At 31.4% G+C, this 17,222-nt stretch overlaps 1 protein-coding gene across 1 annotated transcript in view; it reads left to right on the top strand.

Annotated features, from left to right (window-relative positions):
• LOC106476702 (midasin-like) overlaps window positions 1–17,222 on the top strand; it is a 236,786-nt gene that overhangs the window by 196,088 nt on the left and 23,476 nt on the right. Inside the window, exons 72-80 of the mRNA XM_022381378.1 lie at window positions 6,500–6,604; window positions 7,498–7,623; window positions 8,324–8,462; window positions 8,838–8,887; window positions 11,431–11,527; window positions 12,273–12,384; window positions 12,904–13,015; window positions 13,446–13,561; window positions 14,406–14,511. Coding sequence (XP_022237086.1) covers window positions 6,500–6,604; window positions 7,498–7,623; window positions 8,324–8,462; window positions 8,838–8,887; window positions 11,431–11,527; window positions 12,273–12,384; window positions 12,904–13,015; window positions 13,446–13,561; window positions 14,406–14,511 — 963 coding nt within the window. The remainder of the gene's footprint in view (window positions 1–6,499; window positions 6,605–7,497; window positions 7,624–8,323; window positions 8,463–8,837; window positions 8,888–11,430; window positions 11,528–12,272; window positions 12,385–12,903; window positions 13,016–13,445; window positions 13,562–14,405; window positions 14,512–17,222) is intronic.

Here is a 17,222-nt window from a genome sequence, read left to right as displayed (position 1 = left end):
GAAATAAACAATGAAAAACAAGAAATAAAATACTTAACCAATTTTATTTTTTCCTTGCTGTCGTTTGTCGAAGAGAGTTAACCCTAATTTTTTATACTAATGATTGTAATACACTTAATAAGTTTTATTTAATTAAATAATTCACCAATACTATAGACTGATAATATGCAAAAAATAGACAAATTCGCTTACCTCTCAAAATTGTTCTGGCTTTCTAACTGTGTGACAAGAGTCGTAACAAATTCATCTAGGCTAGTCATTAAGTTTCTCATGGGAACGATGTTGGTACTCTAAGTGAAATTGACATTTAATCATTCAGAACATAACGTTACACAATAAATCATTTGATAGATGTAAACCTTGACTTTCTATTGGTTATAAGTAATATATAATTAAACATAAGAGAGAACTATTAACGAATTCTGAAATAGAGGATGTGACAGGCAGGTGTGGCAGGAGGGGTCTGATTATCTATTCAATAGCCCTGTAACCAAAAAAAATTGAAGACTATAAAGAATTATGGTTTGTCTGAGCAATGACGATTTTGTAGAGTGTAATTTCCCTCGACGTGATGAGGGGACCTCCCACAGAAGGTTCTGTATTTTCAGTTACTTACTCTGGGATCTAAACATGTACCCACGTGTTTGCCTTGCATAGCGACCCGTGAAGGGGAGGAGAGGATCCTGGTGGTTGAGTGGTGTCTGGGTTGGGTACTGCAACACACCACTTTGGCCTTGAATTCATGTTAGTGGGTGTCCTTGGGGTGCCCCTCCCCAGGGTCAATCGGCTGGTCCCATTGGGCTAGGGTCAACTGAGTACCAATGTTAGGTATTCTCAACGTGTGTTGTGGATATTGTGTCTGATGCTGGTGTTAGGGTATAGTGCTCATGAAACCCTGGTGATGCTGCAGTGTCCTTGTTTGACATTGTAGTGCATCACCTCGTAGGACTCCATGGCGGGTGGGGTCAGTGGGCACTAAATATTTCTCCTTTATTATGGATCCCCCAAATCCAAATAAAAAATGGTAAAAACTCTTCTAATTGGCAAACGACCATGCCCAGAAGACTGAACAGCAGTCTCCACCACAATGTAGACCTGTACCTCGCTTCCTGATCCTACATTCACTGTCTGATAAATCTTTAGGGCAAATGTCTCCCTTTTTTATACAGAAGAGGTAAGAGGGGCTTGCTGGCTCTTCAAATTCAGTTAAGAAGCTCCGTTCTGAATACATCTGTGTTGAAGCATCTACAGCAAAGCACAGTGAACTCCTCTTGATTTCAAAGGCATTTTGGGATAGGTTACTCCACACGCTTCTTTGAATTCCTCATGGGGAGTTATTGTCGAGAGGAACTTAAAGTCTATCCCAGAGTCTGAGATCCTTGCTGGTTTCTCCAGTTATTTGAATTGTAAGGTACGGCCCTATATCCTCAACCCTGACTGACTAGGTGCATGAAAGTAAGTATATGCTCCAGTATTGAAGAGAGAAAGGTTGTGATCCGAGAGCATATGCTCTACGGAACGAGCCCTGCCATCAGTATCAGCACCACCTCAGAGTGGTGTCCATTAAAGTCTCCCAGAAGTAAAAAGGGAGATGGTAACTGGTCAATGAGAGCAGCAAGATAAGGAGGGCACATGCTGGTCGACCAGCAGTGCCACCCCTCCATCACACAACCTGTCATTCCAGTACAAAGAAAACTGCTGAAAGATGACTGTATCAGCAAGTTTCAGAAATGTTTCCTGTAAAGAGAGACACATGGGAATCTTGGCCATCAAGTCTTGGGTGATCAAAGAGTGATCATCTCTTTTCCTTTTGGGCTGATCGTCTCTATGATTATAATCGCCCCTTTACACTGGTGGAACTCAAACTTGCTCTTCATTGGTATGGTAGTACATCAGTAGACCTGATGATGTTCATTATGAGATGCTGCGCCATCTCTCTCCTGCCTCTCTTGCTATTCTTCTGGCAGGAGCATGTTTTTTCTGATGCTTGATGCCAGGCTATTGTCCTCCCTTTCTGGGAAGGATCCCAAGATTCCTTCTAATTATCATTCCATCGCTTTGACTAATTGTCTTTGTAAGGTCTTAGAGAAGATAGTTAATGCTCGTCTTGTTTAGTTCTTCAAATCAAACATGCTCCTCTCGCCCACCCAGTGTGGGTTCCGTTGACAGCGCTCCACCATGGACCATCTGATTCAACTTGAAACGTTGATCAGGGAAGCCTGTTTCTGTGTTCTTTGATCTCGAAAAGGCTTATGACACTATGTGAAGGTATGGCATTTTGCAGGAGCTCTACTCCTATGGGTTCCATGGCCATTTACCCATTTTTATTCAGAACTTTTTACTGAACAGGTAATTCCAAGTCCATGTAGGTTCAACTCTTTCCCGTTCATTTCCACAGGAATTTGGAATCCCGCAGGGCTGTGTCTTGAGTGTCACACTTTTTAGTGTTAAAATTAATGCTATATCACTACTGCTCTTCCTTCGACTGTTGCAAATGGGCTCTATGTCAACGGCTTCCACATCTCACGTCAGTCATCGAACATGAGGTTTATTGAGTGGCAGCTTCAGACTGCCCTCAGTCGCTTGTTGACGTGGTCCCCTGCAAAGGGTTTTACATTTTCTTTTTCCAAAACCGTTTGCATTTTTGCCATCAACGGGGTTTCAACCCCGATCCTGAGCTCCGTCTCAGTTATATAGTTAATCGTGTGGTCCCTGAGGTAAAGTTCTTGGGGCTTATCTTTGACCATAAGCTTAGCATCATTCCACACATCAAGCAGCTACGTGTCAAGTGTGCAAGGGCTCTGAACATTCTCCGTGTCCTCTCTTCCAGCTCTTGGAGAGCGGATCGATGTTCTATGCTCAGGATCTATCATGCCCTGAATCGATCCAAACTGGACTATGGGTCTTTGGTCTATGGTTCTACCAGAACCTTGGCCTTGACGATGCTGGACCCCAATTCACCATCTGGGGCTTCGGCTCTACACCGGGGCTTTTCGCACTTCTCCAGTCCAGAGTTTGTACACTGAGTCCCACGAACCTCCTCTTTACCTCTGTCGTTTGCAACTTTCTTTACAATATGCTACCAATTTTCGATCCTTACCACAACAACATACCAGGGATTGTGTCTTTTTTCCTCAGTGGGCCATGCTCTTTCAGAACAGATGGTCTGCAATGCCTCCCTTTGGCCTTCATATCCGGGCACAAACAACTGGGCTCAATTGGGTCTGACATTGGATGACATTGCTGTCCACAATTATCAGCCCATTCTGCCATGGCTTATTACCATCCCTTCCTGTGACCTTTCCATGAGTCATTTGAGGAAGTATCGTCTTCTTTTTGCTGAACATCTTTTGAGCCATTCTTCTCTTCTTATTTACATGGATGGTTCAAAATTGGGTGACTCTGTAGGCTCGCAGGATCCCCTCTGCAGTTTCTGTGTTCACTGCCAAGTTGTATGCTATTTCTGTTACTCTGGATTATGTAGAAGCTATGCAGTACAGTGATTGCACAATTTACACTGATTCTCTTAGCTCTCTACTGGCCCTGGAATCGCTTAACGTTAATTCGCATCCTGTTCTCGTCGATATTCAACAACGACTGACCCATTTTTCTCTATCTGCTGTTTCCATCCAGTTTTTTTGGATACCTGGCCACGTCAGTATTCACGAGAATGGGCTCGCTGACACGGCAGCTAAGTCCGTCTGCTCTGGTGCCATCACAGCCATGCCTGTCTTGTACGTGGAATACGATCCTGTTTTCAAGGCATGGTTTTGTGCCAGTTATCAGTTGACTTGGGGTGAGCAACGTCATAACAAGCTTTTTCAGATCAAACCTTCTGCTGCTCTTTGGCTGTCTTGCTTCTGTCAGGATCAGAAGGAGGAAGTTGTCCTGGCAAGACTATGCATTGGTCACAGTTTGTTAACTCATCATTTTCTTTTATCTGGTATTGACCCACCAATGTGTAGCTTTTATGACACTCAAGTCACAATTTTACTGTCATGCCGTTGTTACGACCGTGACCGGTGGCACCATTTTAGACACGTGTTTTGTAAGATTTTACCCTTGACATTGAACAGTGTCATTGGTGATGGTGACACTGTCCGACTTGATTGTATTTTTAATGTTTTATGAACAATTGGATATAAATCTTTTATCCGAATTTTGTACATATTTTGGTTTTAACTCGCTGTATTTTTACATTTTACTTTTATTTACTTTCACTGTTTTTACCAGTTGTTTGGCGCACATAGCCTCGTTGCTTTGCATCATAAAACACCAAACAAACAACTAAAGAGTAATTTGTTTAATTTCATACTTTTTCGAGGAGTGGTGGGTAAAATAGGGAAGATGACATGCTGAGAGAAAATGTGTCACGTGGGTTACACTAGGAAAAATTCAGGATTTTTTTTTAATCTTGCGTTGTAGAAGATTAGCTCACCTTAGCAATTATTTCGATTTAAAACTCTTAACCTTAGGCCAAATTATCTTTACATAATCAATTTCGACCAAGGGTCAAAAGCAATCAGAGTTTTTCAGAAACATTATCTCTTCACCCCACTCATGCACTATTTGTATCATGAAAAAAATAGTAATAATAATAAAAAAACATGGTGGATTTTAAATCTGGCTAGGAGTGGTTTAGATCACAGTAATGATGCTATAATTTGATATGTCTTCTTGGTTGGTTTGGGAGGTTACAACAATTTCTCTTTTAAAAAACAAATTTTAGTGTGTGTGTGTCTTGTAGAATTAAGAACTTAAAATTTATGTACTATTAAAATATGGATTATTAGCTAAGATTTTATGCTATTCTAATTTGTCTAACATAAGTGTAGTTTAATAAAATTTTTAATGTAAGACATTAAAACCTTGTGTTATGTGTAGTGAAGGATACCTGTGGTGATAGGGTTAATATGTTTTTCTACTATTACAAAATGTTATGTTTGTGGGAAACATTTTTGTCTTGCAAAATATTCACTGAAAATTTCCACAGAAGTTTAATTGAAAGATAAAATAGATTTTCAAAATGCTAAAGGTTATCGCGTGACATGATGAAGTAAGAGGTAGAGAAGTTCTTGGAGTTAACTAAGCAGTAAATTCAAAACTGAGGAAATTTATTACCAAGTTTGATTTGTCAGAAAAAGCTCTGTACAATATGCAAAAGAACTTATAAACTATGCTTCTCAAGGTTCCTTTACAATTTCAGTACATGGAAATATTAAAAAAGTACATAGAACTGTCACGTGGCAAAGAAATTTTGTCCAGATTTACTGTAAAATTTTAGGTCATTGTATCTGTGAACTGTATATATGAAAAAATAACAAAATAATGCAATAAAGATCTTCAACTTTCTTTTAGTGTACAGCATTGGACTTTAATATTTCAGACTTTTTCCTTTGCCTGTTCCCATCACTTAACTTTTGAGAAGGAACAAAAATTAATTTTTTTTTTCAAATAAATATACTGCAAAACGACATTTAATTTGGACTTTTCTGACAAATTCATTTGAAAATTCTTTCTTGGGATAGTGTTACAGTTTACTATGAATTTTAATATTGAAATTATATTGGAAAATCTTAAAAGCGAGATTAATAATTTCTATTTTTTCTATGTGTTAACTCAGCATGCATAGATATCTATTTGTTACAAAAACATGATGCAAACATTTCTGTGTTGTGGTTATATATACAAGATTTTGTTTTTAGAAAATAAAAACATTAAATAACAATAGAAAACTGTAAAAACATTTATGAAATTAATTTGTAAACAGTATCAAATTGTTTTTGTGTTTTGTCAAATTTAAAAAATATAAATTTCTTGTCTTCTCTTTTGTCAGAAACTTTGAACTTCTTTTTCTATTTCCTTTGGTAATTGTATTTTTCTTTTGCTGTTAAGATAATTAGGTCACCTAGAAAACAAGTAGTGTATCCCAATTTTGTTTTGCCTCTTTATGAGCCTTAGAATAAATTTTTGCTATATACCTTGCATTTCTCTGATCATCTCTGTTGAATAAATAATTCAATTCAAAATTTCACATTTAACAAGATCTAAACTTTATCAATGAAGTAATAAAACATTAACCCAAAATGGTAGTTTTACATTAAAAGTGTTTCTGTTATCTACTGTAATAAACTTGTTATTGCTTTTATTGAAAGCATCTAGGAATTTATGAGTAGGACAAAAGTTTACAAGAATATTTCCAGAAAATTACATCGTTTTTAACGTTTTGAAATTATTAGTTCATAAGAATTGTTGAAGATCTACTTTTTCCATCAAACATTTATGGAATTTTTCAATATTATATTTTTAGTTGAAGTTAACTTTCATAGAATTGGTTTGTGATTGACATTTTGACACAAACATTTGCTATTATCATGCAGATTGCTGAATATAAGTTCAAGCTCATGAACCAACCAAAGCAACCACTCCATTTAATTTTAATGATGACTCAAATTCTGTGTAATGAAACTTTAAGTGAACTTGTGGATTTTATTTGTAGGAATTTGTCAAGATTACTCGTTGGAATGACATCAACTTTTGGGCTGTTCGTCAGACAATTGAGAAGTCACATCGAATGGTTCACAAACAGATGAAGCAATTAGATGTAACAAGACATTCTTTACATAAATTTAACAAATATTTCTCATGTATAAATAGCCAAAATGTTAATTATTTTCTTGTGTTTTTGTTATGTCAGTTAATTTGATAGCATATCTGCCATCTACTTAGACACATACACTGTCAACAAATAGCTGTTTAAAGTGAAAATTTTTATATTAGTTCAGAGTTCCTTTGACCTAGGAAAGAACATTAAATTTATTAGTTTTTGATACATATCATCAAAAATGAATTTGAGAAAATTCTAAGTCAAAGTTCATGAAAATCCACCTGTAGGTAGTTTAGAATATTTTATCTACTTTTAACAGATATCAGGTTTGAGTTAGATTTTAGGAATAGATAAATTAATCATGTTTTCAAGTTGTTTTTTACCAATAAAGTTCTGATTATTATAAGATGTTTGTGAATTGATTCTTTCTGTAATTGTGTATAACCGATTCTCTGTTCTTAAAGTTTTTATTAATTTGATGTTTCATGATATTTTTTGAGTTGCTTGTTATAAAAATGTGATATCGTATGCTAATATTAGTAAACTTGCTAAAATTGAAAATTATTTTAGAAACATTTGTTCATTTTCTAGCATTTTACATAATGGTTAATTTTAATATATTGTGCTATACCTTGAATACTTTATTTTCTACAGTACTCATAACAAATAATTATGTTATTGGTGTGCTGTAGATGCATGAAAATAACCTTTGTAATGTAGAATTTTCTAAAACAAGTAATAATAATAATAACAATACTCCAAGAGGCTAAATATTTTGGTATTATTTGCCAAATGGAATAAATGCTTTTATGTGGAATCACTTAAGTTTCTTTTATAATTCTGCTTTTTTCTTTTACAAATAATTGAATTTTTTTTAATAATGTTTTCAGAAAGAACTGAACCAACCAGTGAAGCCCGTCTTTGAGCCATGTAAGGATGTGAACTTGGATACAACTTCTGAAATGGGAGTTTGGATTTTTAAAATAGATTCAACTCACTACATAACAGCAAATGAGGTAAGAAATCATCTTACTTAACTTCTTTTTGAACTTATATATTTTTGTGTTATATTATCTGTAAGATTACTGTTGGTTTATACTATTGTTACTCTGTACATTAAAAATTCATTAGTTGTTCATAATATAGATACCAGTCAATTTACTACTGAGTAATGAGAAAGTTCATAGTTCATGCCATGGTACAGCTGAACATGCTCTACACTTTCATTTTTTGGTGCTTTATATGAGTGATAATGTCCCAGTGGCAGCAGATACTGTTGTCTGGTTGCCTTCCCTTTGATCAGTAGTTAAGAATTAGGGCTGACTATATCTGGACCTTAGTAGACTCTAGGAGTCTGACATTTAACCTTTAAGCATATAAGGTGTCACTTGTGTCGAAAACGTTAAATACCATATCTTTAATGAGTTGTTTTTTACCATTGTTTTGGACTGTTTTAAGTAGTGTAATGTTTTAAAAATATTACTTTGCAGAACTTACAAGCAATATTAGTATAAAATTGTTTAATTACTTTTAAGTACACTCAAATGAAAGCAAAGGAGATAACATTTCCTGAATTATTCTAATACTTTCAAGCAACATAAAATACATATTTTCGAATTTTAACTCTGGTATTTTTAATTTATACTTAGAAACAAATTTAAGAATATTTATGAAATATTTCTGTTTCTTCTGAAGTTAATGGATGTATATCTATAGGGTATTCTACTTGACCCTGAATTGGAAATTCCACTTAAGGATTGTCCTAAGTTGTTTAAAAGAATGCAGAAGGTTGTAAAGAAAATGGTGACCTGTACATCTCTTCATTCACACGTATCTTCATTGAATTACTTCAGCAGTTAGTATTTTTGTTATTTTAGGAAGTATTTATATTTAAAAATTAATACATTTTAATGCAAGTAATTCTTAAATTTAAAGGTATATTTTTATGTTGTTATAGTAATGACAGGCAAAAAATAAATTTGAATTTGAATAATTTTTTTATCAAAAACATTTCCTAGAAAAATAATTCCAAATAATATAACTATCTCTATAAAAAATTATTTTATAATTTTCTAGGGTAATGTACATTAAGATTCATCACTTGCTTTGATTTGAAATGAGGAAGAGAATTTCTGTATAAAGATTTAAAAAAAAGTATTCTAAATTTCATTTATTTATATTAAATTTTTGTTTTGAGTTTTGATTAATTTAAACTTATTATTCATTTCAGATGAGATTGTGAGCACTGTTAAAGAGCTTGAAGCTCTAGATGTACCCAGTGTAAGTGTTTTTACATTTCTTTGTATTGTGTTCCCCTAGTCTTGGTAATTAAATTTATATTTGTTTTAAGTAATACCATACTGGCCCGATTATAAGGCGATATTTTGTGATTAATAATCAGGCTGTAAAATTCATAGTCACCTTATAATCATGGCCGACCACAGGCCCTTTCCTCCTACTCTAGCCTGTTGCATTTTTGAATGTCCAGATAGCATCTGTTTAAGCATGCGAGCCAGATGTTCACCCAAGGTCATCGCTAATTCTTGCAACTAATTCACCTGCAGGCTGTTCAGTTATAGTATTGATTTTGCAGACCTAAAAAAAAAAGACTTTATGACATTCAATTATATTTTTCCATGGTTTCTGAAAATGGGGGTGGCCTTATATTCGAGATCACCCTATAATTGGGTCAATACTTGGGTCTTGAGACTTAAGAAAATTTTTTTTTTTTGTGTATGAAAGCATTGTAATGTTTACTGATAATCTGCCAAATTTTGTTAACATACACTTACTAATTTAGAAGTTATAGCATGAAAACTATAACAAGCACATAAAGGTTATGAGGTCGGTTCAAGGGAACAAGCTCATGCTAAAGAGTTAAAGAGAAAATAATTAATTTTATTCTGTTTTTTACTGTTTGGTTAATAAATTTCAATATAATTTGAGTCAAAATAACATTAATTAATTTATTAACATTTAGATATTAACCCATTGACTGCTTATTCACTGTATAGGGTAGGGTACAGTCTGACTCCAGCAGTTGAATGCAAGTGTGCTGTATGCAGTGTATGGCTTGCAAAAGTTCCATGTATGTTTAAAGCAGCTGTGGTCAAAGTTTTAAGCTCTTAGTTTTATAAGGAAAACTTTTATCAAAATCATCAATCTTCCTTAGTATGAGAATTGTGACATTTGATCTTTAGGTTTTCCTTCTTCTCTTATTTATTTACCACCCCTCCAATAAGTACATAATTTAACATATATTACTCATTATAATATAGATATTATGAAGGCAAAGCATGATTTTTATAGCCTTCAATCTTATTTGTTTACCAAGCCATAAACTAGAAAATGAGACCTACTTGCCACATTCACCTGTCACATCCTCTCTCTCTCTCACACACACACAAATTGCTAATTGTTTTCTCTGACGTTTTATACTATATTATTTATAACCAACAAAAAGCCAAAGTTTTACTCTGTCAAACGATACATATGTTGTTGTTTTCTGTACAGAGAATTGTCTATTTTACCTCCAGTTCAAAAGTTTTTACTTATTGTATTCACATCAGCAAGTTTAGTTAAATTTATAAAAACTCTTATTGCATAGTTAGAAAGCCAGGAAAATTATGATAGTTATATTACATTATTTGCTTTTTGAATTTTATTATCCTATGTTCTTAAGTGCAGTATTTAATCAAATAAAAATTATTTAATGTAATAGTACCATTAGTGTAAAAAAGTAGGTTTAAGTTTCATTGACAGTTGATGACAAAAAACAAAAAGATCCAGTGTATTCTTTATTTATTATTGTAAAAGTAATTACAATGTAAAAATTATAAACTTATCATGTTAGATAAGGTTAAATTAGGTAAGCTAATGAAAAATAATAATTATAATGAAAATTCTTCACTAAGTATGGTTGTGAGCAGTTCATGCATTGCATAATTTGATATGGTAATGCGAGTTGCACATTTGTTGATGGATTTACAACTTTTATGATGGGATTATTAGTTAGACATAGTTCAAGCAGCAATAAAATTAAGTATAAACCTATGTATACTGTTATGAGCTTTAAGCTATTTAGCATAAACAATTGTAGTTTCATATCAAAACTTAGTCATTTTGAAAAGACGAGGGTAATTTAGATTTATTTAGTATTTTCTTATGGTGGTTATAAGATTGGTCAAATTGACCAAATGAATATAATGTTAGGGTAGAGAAAATAACAGATAAAATATAAAATTTTAATTTTAAAATGTTTGATATTTATTTAGTAGGTTTTTATAGATTATGCAAATGAAATTTGACAATTTTCAAATGAAGAAAAATATTTTTAATCATAACATGAAAATCACTTTTCACTCAAAGCAGTCAACACTCTGACTCCAGGTATTCACAGACAAATTGTTAGTAAATATACTTCATTTAAAAATTTGATTTTTGTGTAAGAAAAGACTGGTAATGTTTACTGAAAACTTGCCAAATTTTGTGAAGAAACACAAAATCTCTTAAAAGTTATGACATGGAAATTCTGATAGTCACAAATTTGGTTAAAATTACAGAACTCATATCAAGAGAGTTAATCAGTTCCTAAATTATTAATAACTTTCAGTCTACTTAATTGTTGTATTAAATGTACCTTATAATTCTATTACAATTCATCCATTCATTAAATTATATCTATGAAAAAAGCATATTATTTAAAATTAAAGATTTTGTGTTGTTTTTTGTTTTGTTTGTATTTAAGCACAAAACTATATAATGGGCTATCTGCTGTGCTCACAATTGGTATTGAAACTTGTTTTTTGTTGTTTTTTTTTCAGGATAAAGATAAAGAAAAATGGAAATCCAAGGCCCATCACATTCACCAGAGGAAACGTAAAGCTTTGAGTGACTTATTCAAATCTCTAACTCTGATTGGTAAAATTTTTCTTTTAACTTAGTAAAATGCTAATATGAAAATGATAATTTGTAAAATGCTTGTAAAGTTGTTCAAAAAATTTGATGGAGAATGAAACTGACCAATCTTGTATTGATTTTGATTTTATATAAAGAAGAAGTTACAAATGTTTGTGCAGATTAGCTGCTAGGAAAACAAATTCAAATTTGTTAGACTATCAATATTTTTTCTCATTTAGATTTGAATTATCTCTGGCTTATAGAAATGCGTACATTTGATTGAGTGTAATTAAAGAGCCATTTTCTGGGAGAGATAGGAAATGATAACTTACAAAAGATTTCTTACATATTAAGTACTTTTTGGATCTTCTTTTTCCACCTTGTACCTTTTGCCTTTTTGTTCATTTTATACATTTTATTTTATTGTTGGCGTAAACTGAAGCTTGAAATCGGCATTGTTTTTTTCATCAAAACGTTTAAGGTTACATTTTCATAACATATGGAAGTTGTTTTTTTCATCAAAACGTTTAAGGTTACATTTTCATAACATATGGAAGTTGTTTTTTTCATCAAAACGTTTAAGGTTACATTTTCATAACATATGGAAGTTCTTTATTTCTCAAGCTTCAATATAGAATAGAATTGTGGGGTTCTTGTCATTTGCTGCTTTTTAAGTTATAGAATATCTCATTGGAAGTATGATTGTAGTGTGTGTGTTTTCTAGCATGAGGTTCTATCTATTTTAATAATGTTTTGGTTTTCATAGGTCTCTCATTCAGGAAAGGTTCCACGTTTTGTAAAGATTTTAGCATCAGTGATTTGATGATGAACACCTTCATTGATGTTGAAGCTAGTTTTGAAAATATAGTTCATGAAAGGTAAATTTCTTAGTATGTTCTGGGTTAGCAATTTTCCACAAACATTAAATTGCAATAAGATGAAGATAAAGAGCTAAATTCAAGAAGTATGATTAATATTATGAAATTACAAAGAATGAAATTAGCTTAAATTTAGTATGTGTATCATTTTTACAGCTTACCATTTTGCTATTTCTTGTGAATTATGATATGCAGAAGTGTGTAATACAAATATTTTTTGCACCTGTAGGAAAAATAATTTTCATATTTAAGAAGTATATTTAGTAATAAAATTTGTAAATAATTTGCAACATGAATTCAACATGTTATTATTGAACAAATAAAACATTTTGCTCCAGGTGATATGTTTTAGAATTTTATAATGATTGTGTATATATATTAAAGTGAAAACAACTGCTTGAACCATAAATTTTCTGTAATGTACGTTATTCATGAGAAATATTTGCAACATTAAGTGCCATTGATCTCTTAGTTTACATTCCTAACAAAAGATGTTGCTTTCATTATTTATCTTTTAAGGAAGACTTGTGATTATACAATTCTTGACACTTGGAGTGGTTCCCATCATTACTTCTACTCTTCCATTTCTCAGTTAGCTGTTTTTCTAGTTGCAATTCAGCATCCTTCAAAGGTGAAACCTTTATGTTCAAATTTTTCTAATAAATTATAGGAGTTTTTCCTATTTAAAATTCACCTTCTTTTTTCCTAGTTTTTATTTTTGTTAAGTTATATGCCAGTAAAAACCTATAGATGTGTTTTGAATTTATGAGTCACACATAACTTTGGTGTTCTTTTCCTTAGTATGTTTTACTACTTATGGAAAACACGTTGTTTTTCAGATGCTCCATATAAAAGCCAGTGTAACATAATTATACAGCTCAATGATGTTATCTTTTTTTTAAAGTATTCTTTTAATTGAATGGACTGGCTAGATTTTGTATTTTGAGAAATTAAGTAACTTATGAACCATTAAATGCATGACTTATTTTTAGTAAGCAACTACACTGAATTTGTGATAATTTGTTGTCACAGTAATTAATTTTAAATTTGTTGTTTTTTAGGAGCTCACTGTTGGGATTATAGATAGGTGCCGTGGGTTTGTAGGTCACCTCCTGATGCTGGTGTTGGCTCAGAGAAGAGATCTTTCTGAATCAGTTAATGCACTTGTATGTCTCAGGTAAATGGAGTCACAATCAATTAAAACTATAAAAATTTGGATGCTGTCACAAACAAATAAGTGGAAACTTAGTAGACTGTTTGTTTAAAGATCTAAATGTTACAAGATTAAAAAATTGCCAAACAGTCAATGAAAAAAAAATTTTGATATAAAGAATGAAGTTTTTGTGGATTAAATTAAATAAAAAGTTTTTTATTAATATTTTATGCTTAATATGTCCGCAGATATTTTACATATGATAAATGAAAATACAAAGAAAGGCTAAAATATGTATATGAAAGAGAAAATGCAGTCATGATTTTGATTGCATACTAAAAGTCATTACGTGCAAGCTATTCCATCATTATGTGGTATACTATAGTGTATGTATAGTTTGTTTTAACAAAGTATTCTCTACTCTTTTCTTGTTACTGCTTCTCAGTTTGTTATTCTGTTTTCTGTAAAATTATTCTTTGGGTTTAGAAATAGATTAATCTCTCTCTGGATTGTTTTTTTTTTTCAATTTGTAATAAATTTATCATTACCAAACACAGTTTTATACTATGCTCTGTTGTCCATATATACATTACTCAAGTAAAAATCATTATTACAGTAAAAAGCTTTAATCATAATTGTCAAAATTGCTTTTGTAATAATTATTTGTTTTTGAATATGACAAAATTCTCATTAATAATGAATTTTTTCTGTATATTGTATAGCCAAGAGTTTAATGTATGCATAAGAACTACTTTTCATTTCCTTAAGCATGCTTAAGCACCTCTATTGAGTATTGTATAGATAATTTAAAACTGCCAGCTTTATTTTGCATTATTAAGCTTATAACTTCTTAATTTTCCTTTTCTAGGAATCAAGTAGACCATCTTTTGAATGCAGCCAAAGTTGTGCAGGAGGATAAAAATCACATTCATCATGCTTGTCTTCCAGTACAGAGTGTATTTTTCAAGTGGAAGGTATGTTCATGTGAAAAGTTTATTCACATTCTTTTATTCTAGTACAGACTATTCTTCAAGTAGAAGGTTTGTTCAAGTTTCTTTATTTCTGCACAAACACTGTATTCTTCAAGTGGAAGGTTTGTTCAAGTTTCTTTATTTCTGCACAAACACTGTATTCTTCAAGTGGAAGGTTTGTTCACACATCTTTATCGTGGTACAAACTATATTCTTCAAGTAGATTTGTAATTTTTTAATTTTTTTGGTAAAGACTGTATTCTGTAAATGGAAGGTTTGTTCAGGTGTTTTTATTCCATTACACTTTTTATCCTTGAGATAGAAGGTTTTGTATAGATGTTTTATTCTAGTATGAACTGTAGTCTTCAAATGGAAGTTATTTAGATATTTTTATTCCTGTACAAACTGTATTCTTCAAGTTAAAATTTATTCATACTTTGTTTTGTCCTATTTTTATATATTTTAGTATTATATTGTATAAACTTTTATTTCCCTAAATAGTATTGTTTTCTAATATTACACCTGTGCTGATTATTCAAGGAAAGTTTCCAGTGATTTTTCAAGTTAGGTCTGTATTAAAGAAAGTTTTAATATATTTCAAAGTATTAGATTTATGGTAGTTCATTGAGGCAAGTTTATGATAATTTTTAAAGTTAGTTGATTCATTAAGAGTTGATAGTGGTTCTATATTTTTTTTTTTATGTCTAATCTTTGTCTTTTTTCTTTTTGTTATTTTACACATCAAAGAAATTCATAAATTTGCTTTTTGTAACATACCAATTTTTTTTTAACCTGTTTGTCTTTTACCTTATTTTAAAAATATCTTGTAATAATAAAACACAAGACCTGGTGGTCTCATCTCATTTTCAGAAATAATTACTTTGTGATAACCAATTCAAGAACTGGTGGGTATTTATTGTACAATAACAAAATACACAGTCTGATGGGTCTTATTCTAATTTCTAGAAATTTGTCTTATAAAAACCAAGTATAAAACTCTTGGTTGGATTTATCCCACTTTAAAATATATTAAGTTTGTAATTATTGATTACAAGACCTGGTGAGTGTGGTCACTTATAATCATTTTCCACCAATAATGAATGTTTGCCTGTATATGACAGTTATCAAAAGTAGTCAAAGGAGTTACCTATATAGAACTAAAAATTTTATGCACGTATTTTAATATACTGGTTAGAACTTCAATATCATAAGTATGTAATTCAAAAACTAATAAAAACTACAAACACTTGCTTCAAAGTAATCATGTTTTCCATTGAACAATGTTGTTTATGACTAATGTCTTGATGGTGTATCATAGGGAAAAGGTTGTGATTGTCACTTGCAAAGCTTTTCTTCTGCTTTCCTGAGAAACAGTGGTTGAAAGGATGTCGTTTGAGTTTCAAGTCTTTATACTATTGTTTGTATGTTGATGATGATGCTTTTGTTATCTTTTAGGATTCTGAACGTCTCAACCAGTTCTTGAATTATCATAATAATTAACATTAGCGTCATCCTGCTTTTTATAGATATGTTTACTTATAACAATGGTAGCAAGTTTGAGTATAAGGTGTATTACAAAGATACAATTATTGTTTTATATTTTTATTTTGAAAGTTATATCCAAGATTTACTCAAAAAAGAATTAATTTCAAAAGCAATCAAAATTAGAGAATAAAAAAGTACATATAATGATATTTACAAAAATAATTTTAAAACATTAAGATGTTTTAAATACATTGGCTTTCTTAATATTGTCATTGATAACATCATTCATGATTATGTAGATATATACAATAATCCAATCAGATAAAATATAACATTTCAAAGTTTGATGTCAGTGATATTGCTATATACTGTTAAAAAAATCAGTAGAGCTTATCTTAATATTGCTCTAATTTTGTAATGTGAATGTACTTTATAGATGTAAATAAATGTTTTATCAAAGTAAGCTATCTCCTTAAATCAGAATTAAAAATGTGTACCTAATAATGAGCATAGTTAATTAAATGTAATATTCAAACTGTATTGCATATAATCATTAGAATGCATTATTTCATCAGTTACATATTCTCACTGTTAACGGTATCTTCTGCCCTAAACCCAGTAATATCTCAAGGTCTAGCCAGTTCAGGAGGCTTAGGTTAACAGTGCAGAATAAGCATTATAATAAAATAATGAATTAGAAATGATGAAAAATAAAAGTATAAGTTAAATATTCTAATAAATGCTGTGTCTGTATTTGGTAATAATTATACTTGGCTTGGCCAATTTAGCAGATTAGGTTAATCTTATGTTCATAAACTAAACTAACAATGTAAAATTATCTTTGTGATAATAAAAATGAAAATTATGTGTAGTAAATATATAACTAATACTGTTAATGAAAGTAACCTTAAAGAAAGGATAGGATATAACTCTTTCAGTCCCTGGGACCAACCTCATAACCATTCATGCTATAACTTTTAAATTAGTTAGCGAATGTTAACAAAATTTGGCAGATTATCAGTAAACACTACATTACTTTCATAAGCTAAATATCAAATTTTTTTATAAAGTCTTAAGGTTTATAAAGCAATGTTTTTATCATGCCTTTTTTTTTTCTTTTTGCATGTTGAGCTTCCAATTGGTTATTCATGTCATATATAGAAGTAATTGTATATAAGGGAGCGTTTCCAAAATGGAAAGAGGTAGGCGGGGTGCCACTGTGTTTGATT

Source organism: Limulus polyphemus, unplaced genomic scaffold (genome assembly GCF_000517525.1).
Source record: "Limulus polyphemus unplaced genomic scaffold, Limulus_polyphemus-2.1.2 Scaffold158, whole genome shotgun sequence".
Lineage (NCBI taxonomy): Eukaryota > Metazoa > Arthropoda > Merostomata > Xiphosura > Limulidae > Limulus > Limulus polyphemus.
This window is presented reverse-complemented; position numbering and strand designations above follow the sequence as displayed.